Source organism: Dermacentor silvarum, chromosome 11 (genome assembly GCF_013339745.2).
Source record: "Dermacentor silvarum isolate Dsil-2018 chromosome 11, BIME_Dsil_1.4, whole genome shotgun sequence".
NCBI lineage: Eukaryota > Metazoa > Arthropoda > Arachnida > Ixodida > Ixodidae > Dermacentor > Dermacentor silvarum.
Window position 1 is genome coordinate 116,910,345 of NC_051164.1, and position 15,860 is coordinate 116,926,204.

General features: G+C 44.2%; 1 protein-coding gene and 1 long non-coding RNA gene across 13 annotated transcripts in view; one reads left to right on the plus strand and one right to left on the minus strand.

The window, feature by feature from the left end:
• The window catches only part of LOC119433709 (uncharacterized), a 119,450-nt gene that overhangs the window by 37,961 nt on the left and 65,629 nt on the right, over positions 1–15,860 (minus strand). The window lies entirely within an intron of this gene.
• Positions 1–15,860, plus strand: part of LOC119433705 (GTP-binding protein 2-like) — a 74,310-nt gene that overhangs the window by 2,642 nt on the left and 55,808 nt on the right. For 7 of the 12 annotated variants that reach the window (XR_005188429.2, XR_005188430.2, XM_049659326.1 and 4 more), the window contains 4 exons: positions 2,276–2,510; positions 8,639–8,814; positions 12,745–12,899; positions 14,663–14,862. Coding sequence is in view for 10 of the 12 variants with exons in the window: in XM_049659326.1 (XP_049515283.1) it covers positions 2,360–2,510; positions 8,639–8,814; positions 12,745–12,899; positions 14,663–14,862 (682 nt within the window). In the remaining 2 variants the exon portion in view is untranslated. Of the gene's footprint in view, positions 1–149; positions 177–2,275; positions 2,511–8,638; positions 8,815–12,744; positions 12,900–14,662; positions 14,863–15,860 lie in introns of all 12 variants that reach the window. The other 5 variants (XM_049659330.1, XM_049659329.1, XM_049659328.1 and 2 more) reach the window with 3 other exon arrangements.

A 15,860-nucleotide genomic window follows, 5' to 3' on the forward strand; every position in this document is an offset into this window, starting at 1 on the left:
ACAGTTAGTGCCACATACGACAGTTGCAGTGCAGTCAGCAGTAATTTCCTTCCCCTCCTTTTTCTTTATTAATTCAATAAATGACCAATTACTACTGTTACCTTCAGCATGAGATGCTGACATGGCACTAATATTTCTTATACCCCCAGCACACAGCCAAACTAAAGTCCTTCCAGGTGAACAATCTTCTCTTTTTATTCTGAAGGACTCCTTGCTGACGGCAGTTTAACCACTATCACACGATACGGCATGGCCTCCTTTAGATACTTCCTGTCAGCAGCACAGTGATGGCACTGCTTGTCTAAACAAAAACTAATAAAACGCAAAAAAAATAAATAAAAAAATTGGAGGACACTTCGCCTTTAAGAGTGGAATGCGATAGCGTTGTCGAGCTCCATTCGCATCGCATTTTTCTTTATGAGTAGGCTTCACTGCAACACAATGTGGGAAAGCCAGCTCACAAAGACCAAGCTAATGCCGATCCCTTTAAAGTAGACTTCACTTTTAAACACAAATGCATTGCTGGGAAGACATTTTTACAGGGGCAATATAAGCCGTCTTATATCAAAATTTGAAGGCCCTAGGACCTTTCTTTATTAGTTTATTAATTGTTTGCTGTTGCCCCGAGGTGCGTGCGTGTCCAAAACGCATTGGGCAGGCTAAGTCCCAGTTTGACTTGCCGAGGAGACAAGCACCATCTGGATGGTATTTTTGCAAGTAATCTACCCGGGCGCGCCGCTGTTCTATGGTATAAATGCTGGAAAAGGGGTTTCTGTTTGAGTTTCCTCGTAACAGAATTATGTTTTCTCGTACATTCAAATTACAATCCGACGCTATCATGTCTGTAGGTTGTGGTGAAGTCGTACTTTCCGATTTTTCTGCTGGATTTTACTTTGAAAAATTCAATTAGTTCACTAACTCTGCGCCACGTGGAGAGCCTGCGTGGTCGGGGTTGTTCAGGATAATTTTCTCAGCCACGGATGCCGCACACCGATGGCAGATTTTCTGCGACACGGGGCCCTTAATGCTATCACGTTAATATGTAAAAATGTTAAAATATATCTTGTCACAGCATTAGGCCGTTTTAGCCCACCTTCACTTAAGGTCTGCTCTGCTCAGATTTCATGTGCTCATACACTGCACAGAACCGCGTTGATTTAAATTTTTTATGAGCGCGTTTTCCAGAGATGCAAGTGATGTGCAGTGAGCTTGGCTGCTAAACAATAAAGCCATGGGGACGCTCCGCTCACTTCACTCGGCATCGAAGTGAGGACAGCGTTCTTCCTTCCGCTGCTTGCTGAAACGTGCAAATGCTCACTAATATTTGTAGCCCAACTCACCATCTCACACACTAATCTGAGCAACTGTGTGTGAATTCTTGGGATACACTGGTCTTAATGAATAACAAATGTCTTAACTAAAGCTGCTTATTAAAATGTGCACATTTGTCAAATATTTAACATCACTTTTCATTTGCACCGAATAAAATTTGGTCTAAACACAATGAACAGTCACTGTATGGTGTGCATAGGACTTGCCAGTTGTCGCATGGTGTCCGCTGCCTGTGCGGTGTTGACACCAGATTTGATGTGTCCATGCGATTTATGCTGCACATGCAAACTGCGCAAGTGAACACAGAGAGAGGAGGACCATACAAATTATGCGAAGACAGATTTGGAAGAAGCCAAAGAGTGGCGAAGCGCTGGTGGTGGCTGTAGTGCGTGATGGCTGCACCAATTTGAGAGTATTGCTCTAATAAAGGTTAACTGCCAGACTGCCAACTATAAAATTCACGCACTAAAATTGTTATTTTGACAAGTTTACTTTGGTTGAGCGCACGAGGTTAGCCCTTTAGGCTTATGAAGGAATTCAGATATCTGCACTTCCTCAAGAGACCCCTGCCTAAAGAAGATACTGCTTTGTCTTGTGTCGTCCCCATGAACACCTTTCCCGTAGATGTTTCTTAATCCAAAGGCCTTTGAAGAGCCCGTGTGTCAAGTTTATATATAAAAAAAATTGTTCGACTAGTTTGCATAGAAACACCTTGGTACAACTCAACAGCACACGAGAGGTCACAAATCATGTATGAAAACCGTTACACTTCTTTCATACATCTTACATTCAGCGTCTTGCCGCTGTGTAATCCCCACCAAACTCTAATTTTGAACGTGGAAGCGCGGGAATTATCTTGCTGTACACTGATCTGTCGTATATTTAAGCATTCTAGTCCTAACATACTTATAAATGTGGTTTATATTCATGTTTTTTTTTGTAGGACATGATGTCCTAGAGAGGATGTCTCACTAAAGGACCTTTGGTGACACGAGTTGTGGAACCCTGCACCACAGATCCTGCCACCATGGAGTCGCTGTTTGGGCCTGATTCAGAGGAGCTGTGGCTGCCTCCAGAGGCAGCCGAGGGAAATGTCGAGTACAAGCTGAAGCTAGTAAACCCATCACAGAGCCGCCTGGAGCATCTTGTCACCCAGATGAAGTGGAGGCTACGCGAGGGTACTCCGTGTTCTTAACAATGCAACATTGTTAACCTTTTCCGTGCCAAGGATGGGTGTCACTTATCCTTGCATTTTTCCAATATATGCCCATGCGCGTCCCACTCAACCAGGGATTTCCATTTGTCTACTGATCGCCACAGATAAGCGGCAGTTGTTTTATCATTTAGGTGCGAACGCCACGCTGCGAGATGGTTCCAACCTCCCAGAAAATTAATTTTTTTCTGTGTACTCTTGCTGGAAACGCAGTGCAAGTCTGGCTGTCTTGACTTTAAAAATGGTGGCACGGAGAATTAGGTGGCTGCAGCGACAACGGGCATCATTTATTAGCCGCAATCGTGGTGGTGTTGGACTTTTCTTCACCTCAAGTAAACAATTAGACATGGCATGGTCTAGTCAGTCGTGTTTGAAGCTTCACCCTAGTACTGACAATTGCGTGGAAGAATTCAAGCATCTGGCAGCCTCTCTCGCGCACACGTGGCTCAACGGAAACGCTTTGCCGCTGGTGCCTCTGCGACTTATTTTGCTCACATCGCCAGGAATGGCGCATAGCAGGGAAGACAACAAATCATGCTAGACTTCGTCCTAAGAAATGTCAAGCGTTATATCGACTGTTTCCAGACTTGTACACATTACAGAAAAAAAGTAACCAATTAAAATTACCTTATTCAGAAGTGTAATTGATTACAGTTACCAATTACCGCCCGATGAAAATAATTAAGGAATTACTCAGAAGTAATCCATTACTTCTACATTACTTTCGTTCTAAGTTTTTATAACATTGCACAGATACCGTGATCAAAATGAGCTAGCCTTGCACATTCAGTGCATCCTCGGCAGCCTTTCCTAATTACTTATCTTTACTAACAATGGCTTTTCAAAAAATTAATTGGTCATCTTACCTCGTTTTTGTTGTGAATACATCAGCAGCAACAATGAAAACTCACTTGATGTGCGCGCTTGGAGTCATAACGGTGCTGTAACGTTCGGACGTCTTGCACACTAGATTGCTCAGCGTCTGGATCCTCTGTGAAGCGAAGTGCTTCATTTTTGCTGTGACTTGGAAGAAGACACTCCCGGTTGGGGTCAACGAAAAGCTGTACAAATTGTCAGTGGGCAATTTTTTGGCATTAACTTCCTAAGTGGTCGTCGCTGTTGAGACACCAGCGCTGGTTCAATTCGTTGGCCAACATCTGGTGGAGCATTACCATGAGCAAACAAATATTGAGCTCCCGGATTTGCCTGTCTGAACATGTGCATCCGCGAGGCTGGTGTGTGGCAAGATATCAGGCGTTGTATTGTAATTCGCACCAAGTTCAGGTTCCTAAAGTTGCGTCACCTGTTATAGCTTGTCTCGTCAGTAGAATAACTAATTACATGTAATTGATTACTGAAAAGAGTAATCAAATTACAGTGAGCATTACTGAGAAAACAATTTAATTGTTAAATTTTAAAATTACCAGACAATGTTATGGATTACAAGTAATTAATTGCATGTAATTCGTTATGTACAAGTATGACTGTTTCTAGGGCTAAGCCTATGTGCAGCTCAAAAACATGAAAAAATTTACAGTAACAGACAGCAAAAATAACTGATGAATTGCCGGTATTGCAATAAAGAAAGATATTCATGATAAAACAGTCATTAAAGAATTAGGGAATTTTGATGGCTACCTAGAAAAAATAAAGGTCGGCATGGAAAGGTTTAAAAGCTAACTGCAACAAAATTTCACTTTGGCTGAATTGGTTATAAATTAGTAGTATATACAGTCAACTTCTGTTAATTTGGCCCTGACGGGGTGGATGAAATTGATCGAATTATTCGACAGGTCCAATTGAACAAGATGCAGAAACAACGCTAAAACACACCTGTTTCATGTGCCAGTGGAACTTTCTGTGGGCTTAGTTGGTGCATACTTGATAAACTTTTTAAAGCGCAAATAAGAGACAAGGCACAAAAGGACGGTCAGACACAGGACAGGTGCTACTTTCAACTGTTCATTCCATTTTTCATATATATTTCATGACGACGTTGTGGAATAAACAGTTGAAAGTAGCGCTTGTCCTGTGTCTGACCTTCCTTTTGTGCCTTGTCTCTTGTTTGGGCTTTGAAAGTTTATCATGTGCCAGTATTTGCCCAATTCTAACATTCTCTCAAATCAAATGGGTGACGATTTTATATTTGTCCAAATTAGAATACTAACATAGAAATGATATTAAAGCTCCAAGACAAAGTAGAAATCTAATGCACGCCCGATGTTTTAGCAAGAAAAATAAGTGTTGCACAATGGCGGGCGATTTCCTAAATTGAGCTTCGCCGCGATACATCAGTGTTATGCGTTAAAGCATACAAACACCATGAAGGCAGATTTGGTTTTTCGGCCCATTTTGTTGAAAAAAATAATATTTAAACAAGGGGGGGGGGGGGTGCCCATTACAATTGGATAAATACTGTATTCAGACATTGGTGAGCTACAGTTATTGATTGAAAATACTCCTGGGGCAGGCTGAAAATAGTTGTTTGGCTGAACAGGCTGAAAATAGCCGCAGTGCTCGGCGCAAATGTGGCCATTACCCAGGCCACGAACGATGCTCCGCCGAACAGCTGGCCAAGGAGACGCCTTGCCCGCGATCCGCAATGCTCGCGGCAAGTGGTATCACAGCAGGCCACGCCACGCTCCGAGCTGCATTACTCGTGCTGGCGAACGCCTTGGCCAATGGCAACGGTCGGGCGGCAGCTCCAGGGACGGCCGCGTTTCTTAGAGCCTTGATTGTCGGCATCCGACACGTCGGCCTGCTGTCTTGCGTCTCCCGTTGACTAGGCGCGTCTCTCGCCACGAAGCATTTCGCCACGCGCTCGCCATACGTGGCCCAATCGTGGTACGACGCATCTTCGAAATACCACTGGGCCATCGCTGATTTGGCGGGGTCACTCCAATCCGTGGTCCACTCGCGATAGAACGCGTGCACACTTCGTTGTCTTCGGCGTCGTTTTCTTTCATTCATCACAGCAGCCTCTAAATAGTACCTAAACAGACGACGCATGCATCAGGAAGTTAGTGGATATGATGCAAGTTCCAGCACGTGCCCTCCAAGATTTTTCAATGCACTGTGGCCAGATGCTAGCAGCACCTAATCTTGGAGGTCATGCCTAGGAGCCGTACACTGAGCCATGCGTCACTTGGGGTAATGGCAGTTGTTTAAAGCGAAACTTTCTTTGCCTCTTCCTTTGACTTTTCTGCTGCTGTTGCCTTGCACGCCACGTCGGGGGGTGGTTGAGAGCTCACAGCAGGGGTGCACGAGACGAGATAGGTGACGTCAATGACACTTTGGTAGAGCCGAGCCCTCTGATGCGCCCTGGGGGACGCAACAATGCCCCGTGGGTGCAGTAATTAGGCGTGACCCCCCACAAAAGCTTTTCAGGAGCTGCAGCGCTTGCCTCCATGCTCACGCACAACAACAGCGACAGTCCAGGGAGGAGGTAGGATAATGTGGGAGAGGGAGTAGAGAGAGAGGAGGCAGGGAATGAGTACAACTAGATTTCGTACCGACACAGTCAGGAGACGGGTAATTAACCTTACCCCTCTGCGCTGACCAGGCTTCAGTTCCCCCCCCCCCCTCGAAATTTTTTTCTGCTGGCGTCCCTTTTTTGCTTGGCACGTCGCCTATGCCTTGTGATTTTAATTCAGATTACAACTACACCTGGGATTACATATCCATAATAATCAACGTCAATATCATAAGAGACCTGAAAGGTTCTTGGAAACCACCGAGTGGGCGTATGCCACATTAGCCCCCCCTCCCCCTTCCCCGCCCGAATAAAATCCTGGCTACGTGCCTGCCTAACACTCATTTGGGCTCTCTTCAGTAAAGGAATGAGTGAATGAATGACAAGTCTCTGTGTGTTCTGTGTGCTACAAGTGGTGCAGGCAAGGTAACATCTAACTTCACATCACAACTGTTGTATTCAGTCAACATCACCCACAAATAACGTTAATGAATGCAAAAAGCACTGAAAGCTTCGCCTGCATTGATTCCCACAGTGTGTGGGATCTGCATATATATTTTTTTATTCCCGTTTTGAAAACATCTATACTCCATCTCACACGCTGGCTGCAGCACTGTGGAAGCTACACGAATTCTTAGCCAATAGGAAGGCCGAATGCCCCTCAAGATGTGCTCATCCGTGCCACGTCGTCTGCTCAGTGTCTGCTTGCCATCCTGTTATATGCTCCATGGTTGGTGGATTGATGCAAAAAATATTTTGATGCCGTAAGCATAAGCTGCGTTTACATGCATGCGACACCAGGGCTTCGCTTTACCTGTACGCTTTCCCTGCAGTTACCTTGCAGCCGCCTTAGCAAGTAGTTTGGCTAATGCCCTTACAAATGTTCACCTGCGCCACAGCGTCTGCTCGGCGTCTATACTTGGCGTTTGCTCGCTACCGTCATCGCGTACCATGCTAGAGTGGGGTAGTATATTAATGATGCAGTGAACGATTGGGCTTTTATAGCGTTCTGCATCCTTAGCGCATCACCAATGCTAATGATGTGGCACCATCTGCTAACTAGAAATCAAACCAGTTTTACGGCTCAGTGCCGTGTCTGTAGTCCTAGCAGCGTGAAAATGAACAGCCGATCTCAATAATTACGACAAAACATACCAAATGTTTTGACCTCAGCTTGAGATGAGGCTTAGCGATGCCGAATTTTGCCCCTTGTTACTTGGCGACAGGGCTTGCCAGTAAAAAGCGAATTCGGATCGAAGCGGGTGGTCGGCGCTGTATGGGTGCTGCCATCTTTCTATAAGTGATCGCGGTTTCGGTGGCTATTACGGTTTCTGGCAGTAACTGCCACAGTAATTCTCGGTATACGACGCGCATGCGCAAAGGTCTTAACATGTCACGTATCACTGTATCGTATCATATAGCGAGCAAAAATAGAACTCTTTAGTGTAGCCAATAACGAGCCAGTTACGCTTGGAACTATATACCGCTGCGGAATGATATTGCCTGTTTACGCCTCGTACCTTTGGCAGTGCTGCAACCACCTTGCGAGATGGAGTATACTTTTGCGAGCCTTCGTGACGCCCGTATTTCAAGCAAGTTTTTTCTTGGTGGCTGCTCTTTATCTACACTAGCCTTTTTACATGGCCCAAAATTTTGTTGCACTTGGCCTTTAACTGGACTTTCATGGAAGCAAAAAGCTATTTGTGCAGTAATGAGAATAGGAACAATCCAAGAAAGTGGTTTTTTGGTTTAGGACAAGTTGATTCATTGAGAAACTAAAGTGTTGTGACAAAAAAAAATGGAGAAAGAGGACACATTGATGTGTGCGTCGTAGTGCTCTAGCTTGCATTGCTGATGATGTAGCCCAACTATCCATCCTACTGAAAAGCTTTTTATTTGAACAAACAGGTAGCGCCAAATGATACTGAGAAGGCAGACAGCAGTGCCAAGTGATGAGGAGCTCCTCATTGAACACCACTGGCCTTCATTTCTGGAGCCAAGTTTATTGAAATGATGATTTTTTTTTTTTTTTTGTGGTGCAAACAAAACTGAGAGTTACTACGAAAGTAACTGAGAGTATACTGAGAGTTACTATGTGTTGACGACTCGTGCTCCCTTAATCTTATGTTTACACAGTCTGTCCGATATAGGCAGAGCCATACGAAGGAGGGAGATTATACACTACCTTTGTGGCACATTGAATTGCCTGAGATCTGTGCTTGACGACAGCCTACCTTCCTTTGGCCCTAAGCTGTAGCTCTTCCAAGGCCGTAGCTCTAAAGGCCATAGCTCTTGTAGGTAAGAATAGTCTTGATAAATTGGCCTTTAGGATTAGTAAGGCTTACAGATGGACGTGTTTTTCACAGTAAAAACACGTAAAGAAGCGATGCCATTTCGAATTTCTGTCCTGAAAAAGGCTCATGGCAACTTCTGGCGTGCCAGTATTATCGAAAATGCTAGAGTAACTTAAAGGTTCCGGATTCCTTCTTGCTTTCTAACTCAGAAGAAGTTGTGAATTTTTTAAGAGCCTGTGAACATGGCAGATGCCGTGCTTTTAGTGTGGACGTTGAATTTATTAGAATGATGTGCCACTTTCTGAGCATACGTGTGTGTGTGTGCAGGCCAGGGCGAGGCCATCTATGAAATCGGCGTAGAGGACGGAGGCCTGCTGGTGGGATTGAGCGCGACTGACATGGCGGCCTCCTTGGCCACTTTGGAGTGCATGGCCACTAAATTGGGTGCTTCACTGACTGTGCTGCGTGAGCGCTCCATAGGCAATGCCCGCAAGGCAGCTGAGGTAGGCTGTTGCACGCTTAGGAAAATACGGGCAAATTACCTGTGTGTCAATCATAAGACCTTTATTACATACTTCAGACTGGAGTTTTATACAGGAAGGTAACAGAAATAGGTGCTTGCAGAATCTGTTCTTTTTTTGTTTTGTTTTTGTTTTTTTAGGTAAGACGCTCCACGAGAAATCAACACGGGTCCAAAAATTCATATTTTAGATTTCATTCAATATTTTATATTTTGTGGGCATATCACTCGGTAGTACGAAAGTGAACTTGAATTCTTTGAGAAATTGATACTTTAGAAGAAAAAAAATATCGAAATTCTTCAAGTTGCAGGCTCCATTTACATGCACCGGGCATTCTCGCAAATTCACAACAATGTCAAATACAAAATATTACGGCTACAAAGAATCAATTTTCTTGTGTAAAAAGTATACGTAAAGAAGAGTCAGCAAGCGTTGTTTGGGGCTTCTGTGCAAAACGGAAGTGTTTTAGAAAAAATTCTTAATTTGCTACACTTTTCGAAATTTGCTATATTTATGAATTTTTATCTACTAAACTAATGAATGTAGCCTTTTGAAATTTGGTGGGCTATGAGACCTTAACCTGTTTAACGATTGTGCTGAATATTGTTGCTGTAGCACAAATTTCAATTTTTACTGTTTGCCTCAAATGTGAAGTTTTGATGAAAATGAACACTATTTAAAAATCAAAATAAAAAAAAAACATCGTTAATTTTTCTCAATTTCGTAAACAGCTGTCCACAGACACTGGAAAAAGAACATTAAAAGACATCTTACATTATTTTGTTTTTAATGACAATATATGTGGTAGAAATGAGAGCTTCGCCGGGATGCAGCAAGGTGCTAAGAAATAGGGAATTTTTCCAGTGTCTGTGGACAGCTGTTTACGAAATTGAGAAAAATTAACGATGTTTTTTTTTTATTTTGATTTTTAAATAGTGTTCATTTTCGTCAAAACTTCACATTTGAGGCAAACTGTAAAAATTGAAATTTGTGCTACAGCAACAATATTCAGCACAATCGTTAAACAGGTTAAGGTCTCATAGCCCACCAAATTTCAAAAGGCTACATTCATTAGTTTAGTAGATAAAAATTCGTAAATATAGCAAATTTCGAAAAGTGTAGCAAATTAAGAATTTTTTCTAAAACACTTCCGTTTTGCACAGAAGCCTCAAACAACGCTTGCTGACTCTTCTTTACGTATACGTCTTACACAAGAAAATGCATTCTTTGTAGCCGTAACATTTTGTATTTGTGCCTCATAATCAGAACTGGTTTTGGCACGTAAAACCCCAGAAAGAAGAAAGAACATTTTGTATTTGACATTGTTGTGAATTTGCGAGAATGCCCGTTGCATGTAAATGGAGCCTGCAACTTGAAGAATTTCGATATTTTTTTCTTCTAATGTATCCATTTCTCAAAGAATGCAAGTTCACTTTCGTACTACCGAGTGATATGCCCACAAAATATAAAATATTAAATGAAATCTAAAATATGAATTTTTGGACCCGTGTTGATCTCTCGTGGAATCACCCAATTGTCACCTGCACATGCGTGAGGCGGTGTAGGTAGAAAACATCTTCGAGGTTATGTAGTTTCTCCACTGATACGCCTGATATTATGCATCAGACACATCGAAACACTTTCTGCGCGTTATTGCGCCTTTGCACACGAAGCAAAAAGAAAGGATGAGCTTAAATAGGTCGGTACACTGTCTCCATAGCTCATAAAAGCTAATTCCCACGTCACTGTGTATGCTAATGCATGTATTGTTGCTGTGTGTACAAGCATTGAGTGCTTGTGAGCACTGTGTGCACCACGCAAACAACCCCGCCTCATAGCCTCTGCACTGTCGCAGGGAACTGCGAAGTATGGCGACTCTCAAGTAGTTACAGAGGTTTCCTGACTATTGGTGATGCCGATTTGTTGACTGGCAGGCTTCCTGCATTTATTGACTTTGCACATGCATTCTAGAATTTGTGTGTACTTGAAGGCACATCTGGCGTGCTGCGCACCACCCTCCCTTGTAAATGTGCTTTGGAGTGACTGATTTTAAGGTGTGTGTGCTCACCAGCAGTGGTAGCTTGCCATAAGGTGAGGCAAGCTTATTACCGTGGCAAATAATTTTCAGCATACGGCGGGTATTGTGTCCATTGCTGTAATTCAAAAGGTCAGCTAACATGCATAAATAGCTATCTGCAGCAGAATACAGTCAACGCTTGTTACAACAGACCGTAATGATCCAGCGAAAGAGAAAGAGGTGCTTTATATCTGAAGTCTGTTCTATCGAAAATTGGGGTCACATTATGTTGTGAAATGGCAGAACTTTGCATATACCGCTGTCTAACCCGAAGGCGATTGCAAAAACAATGAAAACATAGAAATGATTATTACAAATAAATGGGTTTACGTGGTAATTGTACAACCACGCGGCATCGTGCCTTGGTGTCCACAGTTTTCTCGATGCATGGTTTCCGATAAATGGCAGTTTCCTCTCACAAGAGCATATAGACTCGCACAATGGCAAAATTAATGGAAAGCACAATGGCAGGGAGCCGGCAGGCCAGCTTCATGCCCTGCCAACTGCCTGGTTTGAGTACATTCCCGCTGCCGGTGAAACAAACTACTGTTTTTCACACAGAACAGTGGTCACTAGCATAAACTGCCTTAGTAATTTTACCTTTCGTCACAAGTGACGACCACTGTCAAACCTGTAGCGCGAATGAGAGCTGCAGTACGAGTCAAGTTCAATTTGGAGCCTGTGTCTGGCTGCTGTGGCACTGCATGAGAGACGGCTTGACAACGTGCTTCTCCTCCTCTAACTTGGCCGTTAGCGCAGCGTAGCGCATATGCGGGCTAAGGTGGCTGGTGGCTTCATGTGCGCTGTCTTCCCACACGCATAGTGCTGGAGGTCGCATAATCTCATGCTTCGGAGGCGCATTGAAGCGAGAGGCAGAAGAAGTGTTTGCTGCCCTGTGCCTGAGCTCTTCAACACATCACCATTGTGGCAGCGAGTGTTCGCAGTCATCGAGTGTCTGTGCATCACGACACCATGCTTGTTAATTTGATTAGTAAGCGAATATTTACTGCAATTTATATGGCCAATAAAACTATGAGCCTTTGTGTAGTTGTGTAATACTTTTTTTTTATTCATAGAAACAATGCATAACGGCTGCCGTAATTTTAGACCCCATACCAGATATTGCTCGATTTCTTGGACATGTGACACACACGCATAACGCTGCAAATTTGCAACAAACATGGCGACCATGAATGGCGGCTTTGGAAGCGAAGGGAGAAGGGACACTTCCCGTTTCTATGCTCTGCTCAACACGGCAAGCCAATGCTGTCATAAAACTAACAGCCCAGCAATGTTGTGGTCGTCAAGAACATAAATGCGCTACCTCTGAAATGGAAGAACGGCTGTGGAACAGAAGTGTTTCCAATAAGGGACAATGTTGTCGGGTCAGGTCATTCCTGTTAATACTGTCGAACAGCCTGCAGGTCCAACGTCCTATACAGTGGCTATACCTCCTAGAAGCACACACGCGCTAGGCGTCCGCCAGTGTTTTGAAAACTAGAAAAAGAAGAGGCTGACGCTGAATGCGAGGGCTCGTGCCAGTGCCACCTTATGCACAGCTTTTCCAGCACCAAGCCACATTCAATGGATGTCGGTCTCTGTCTTCAACATTTGTAACCGGTGTTAAAATTAACACTGCTCCTAGCCTACATTCTATTGGACAGAAAGAGTGTGTTTTTCATTCAGTGGGTGTCCACCCATCTCCACTGCTGTCATAAAGTCAAGTTGTCTTAGAATGCATTTGTCTTGTGTCATGATGCCAGTCTTTCATTTGTTAGGGCTGCGTCATCGCACTCTATGTCATGTGCCGACCCTTTCTGATGGTTTTGGTACAGGTGCTGGTGCGCAAGGTGCCCGAAGACCAGCAGAGCATTGAGATCCGGGTGGCCGTGCTGGGCAGTGTAGACGTTGGCAAGAGCACTGTCTTGGGTGTACTCACACAGGGCGAGCTGGACAATGGCCGTGGTAGTGCAAGGCTCAATCTTTTTCGGTGAGTGATCTCATTTGCTTTACTTGGATACCTTGTAAGTCACTGTGGCAGCCAACTACCATATTTACTCCAATGTAACGTGACCCCCATTGTAATGCAAAGGTCGACTTTCCAGTCACGAGAAATAAAAAAATAATAAAACTGCAAATATCAATGCGAGATGAACGGAAAAAAGAAATGGCATTCATGGAATCGCAATTCGGAAATGAGTTCTCTTCACTCAGCATCATTGTCTGAGGAGGAGGCAGAGGTTTACTTGGGCAGTATATTCTTGGGTGATCACTTTTGGAGATAGTTTCGCTTTTTCAAAATTTAATGTGATTCGACACCGAACGCGTCTTCGACAAGTGGTCCTGTACCGAGCTCGCCATCCTTGCATAGTGCTGCCGGCTGTCCGGATACTTCGAGGGGTTCGGTGCTGCGACCAGCCGAGTCCAGCGAAAGTGAAACTATCTCCGAAAGTGAATGCCCGATAATCAAGACATCTTCTGTACCATCGAGCTCATTTGAGATTAAGCGCTTCTTATAAAACCGCAAAACTATTTCATTCAGGGGCAGTACCAAGCCACTATGAAGTCCACTGAGCCCTTCCGGCTGGCCTCGCGGTTAAATGGGGCCTCTTGCTGGTTCCGCCATCCGTGAATCATCGACTTGTTGACGTCGAGCCGCTGAGCCGCAGTGGCATTTCCCAGCTCCTCGGCCATTAAAATTGCTCGTCTGTTGAAGCGGGCATCGTATTGAACGCGCTGCGTTGCCATAACGTCACAGATTAATGAAATAGAATTGTGAAAGGCCGCAGGGTACTGCAGCACCATAACTGTGACAAAGAAGCACAGTGGAAATGGCATCAGTTCGTATAAAAGCAAGCTTTGACTTTCGTCAACTTTTTTATGGATTGGATCGAGACATAAAGGTATCGGTTGCCAACGTAACACTAAAAACCATGGGATTTAGAATATATATTTGTATTAAAATGGTCACTTTTGCCATTATTCGAATGTAACACAAGGGTCAAGTTCAATCAATGAGAATCATGAAACGAACTCGCATTACATAGAGTAATTATGGTAAGTCACCATAATATTCCTTGGCTGAGTCTACTGTGCAACCGGGAACCAAATATCTCAATGGCAACGACAGACACTAGTGAAGGGAGGTTTAAAAAACAAAAAACAAAAAAAAAAAAGACGCTCCGACGGTGTATTTCATGATTTCTATACAATTCAAACAGTCTCATAAATAGTAGTATGTGCCTTGTACGGCAGTGCTGTCAGCATTTCTACAAATCGTAAGAAGCTTGGGAGGACTGATATGCAACATACACATATGCTTTGAAACTTAGGACCAAGTTTTGTGTCCTTCACAAACTCATTGACAATCGGTTTGCTGTGCTGTGCTGGTCTCATGTGCTGCTATAATAACAGAGGCAGCGAGAGACCAGCAGAGGCAAGCAACGGACAATGATCAAATATGGTGGCGCCCATAGAAGCTCAGTGAAAATCATCTATACACAGCAGCTGCAATTTCAAAGCTGACGCTGAGACGCAACAGTTGTGCACAGTTCTCTTGTGGTAGATTTTGCTGCATTTTGCAGGATGAGCCTGGCAAGCTTATTCCTTGCTAGGTTTATACACACTATGCATAGGAGATAGGAGGTGCTGTTTTAAAGGGTTATATACCATTCTAGAGAACCTGTAAGTGCAAATAGTGAAAGGTAGTGATGTGGCAGAGGTATTGTAGTATGATCTGTTCTGAATATGCAGGCACCTGCATGAGATTCAGACAGGGCACACGTCATCAATTAGTCGCGAGATCCTGGGATTCACAAGCCAGGGGCAGCCTGTCACATATGGCCGCTGTCGCAGCCCAGAGGAGCTATGTGAGCGCTCTGCCAAGCTCATCACTTTCATCGACTTGGCTGGACACCACAAGTACTTGCGCACCACTGTCTTTGGACTCACAGGTACTGTGAGCTGCGATTGTAGTCTCACCTGTATTACTGATCGCATGATTGTAGCTGATAGGCTAGCATGACTAGAAATACAAGATGCGAAAGCAGAATGCCATCTTGTCACTGTCAGGGCTGGATGCCACAGCCATTGCATTTCTAAATAAATGCACAGACATGCCATGTTGGCTACCGTCATGGCCCTCCCAAGGCCTGTTTCGCCGTTTCAGTCGGCCCAAGGCGGATGGTTTACCCAACTTGGTCATCATGGAGCTCCACGGCATGCAGAGCTGTCGAAGCTTGCCGTTATCTTTGACATGTTGTCAGCCAATCTACATCACCTCCTTGCCATGCGATGAGCAATATATTTATTCAGGAAAGGAAGGAAGCAGCAGCTATGATGACACAAGTGTGGTCTGTTCTCATAATTTGTGGCCTGAGCTATGTGAGGTTATCAGTGATTGCGACGCTGCATGGTGATAATGATGAAGGTGACGCTTCATGATCTTTTCTTAGCTGTAAAAATGGTCCTTGTCCTTGGGTCATGACCTGAAGACTGTAAGCTATGTAAAGGAAGCTGTTGTCAAGGTGGCACATTTAACTAGACTTGCACAACTTGTGTCTTTGCACTGTCAGCAGCAAAACTTTGTGGGGCCTCTCAACAATGATCAGATGGCATTGTAGCAGCCTGAAATTTGCACTGAACATTGGGATGAATGCTTTACATATGCACATGTTTACTAGCTTGTGCACAGCTTGTGCTCGTAACAAGTGTGAGGTGCAGCTGCACAAGCTGACAGCCACTGTGGGGTATGAAACGTGCCCTTGGGACAAAGGAATGCAGACAATTGCAGGGGCATTTATTTCACCCTTCATTCACCAATGCCAGCTAGCCGAATAGGACATGCCGATGGGCACGGAAGAATCAAGGAAGTCCGACTCACCGCGACAGGATATTGAGAGAATATGTTTGCCTCCATGCTGGACACCAACGCCTAATCGTTTGCGTGTAC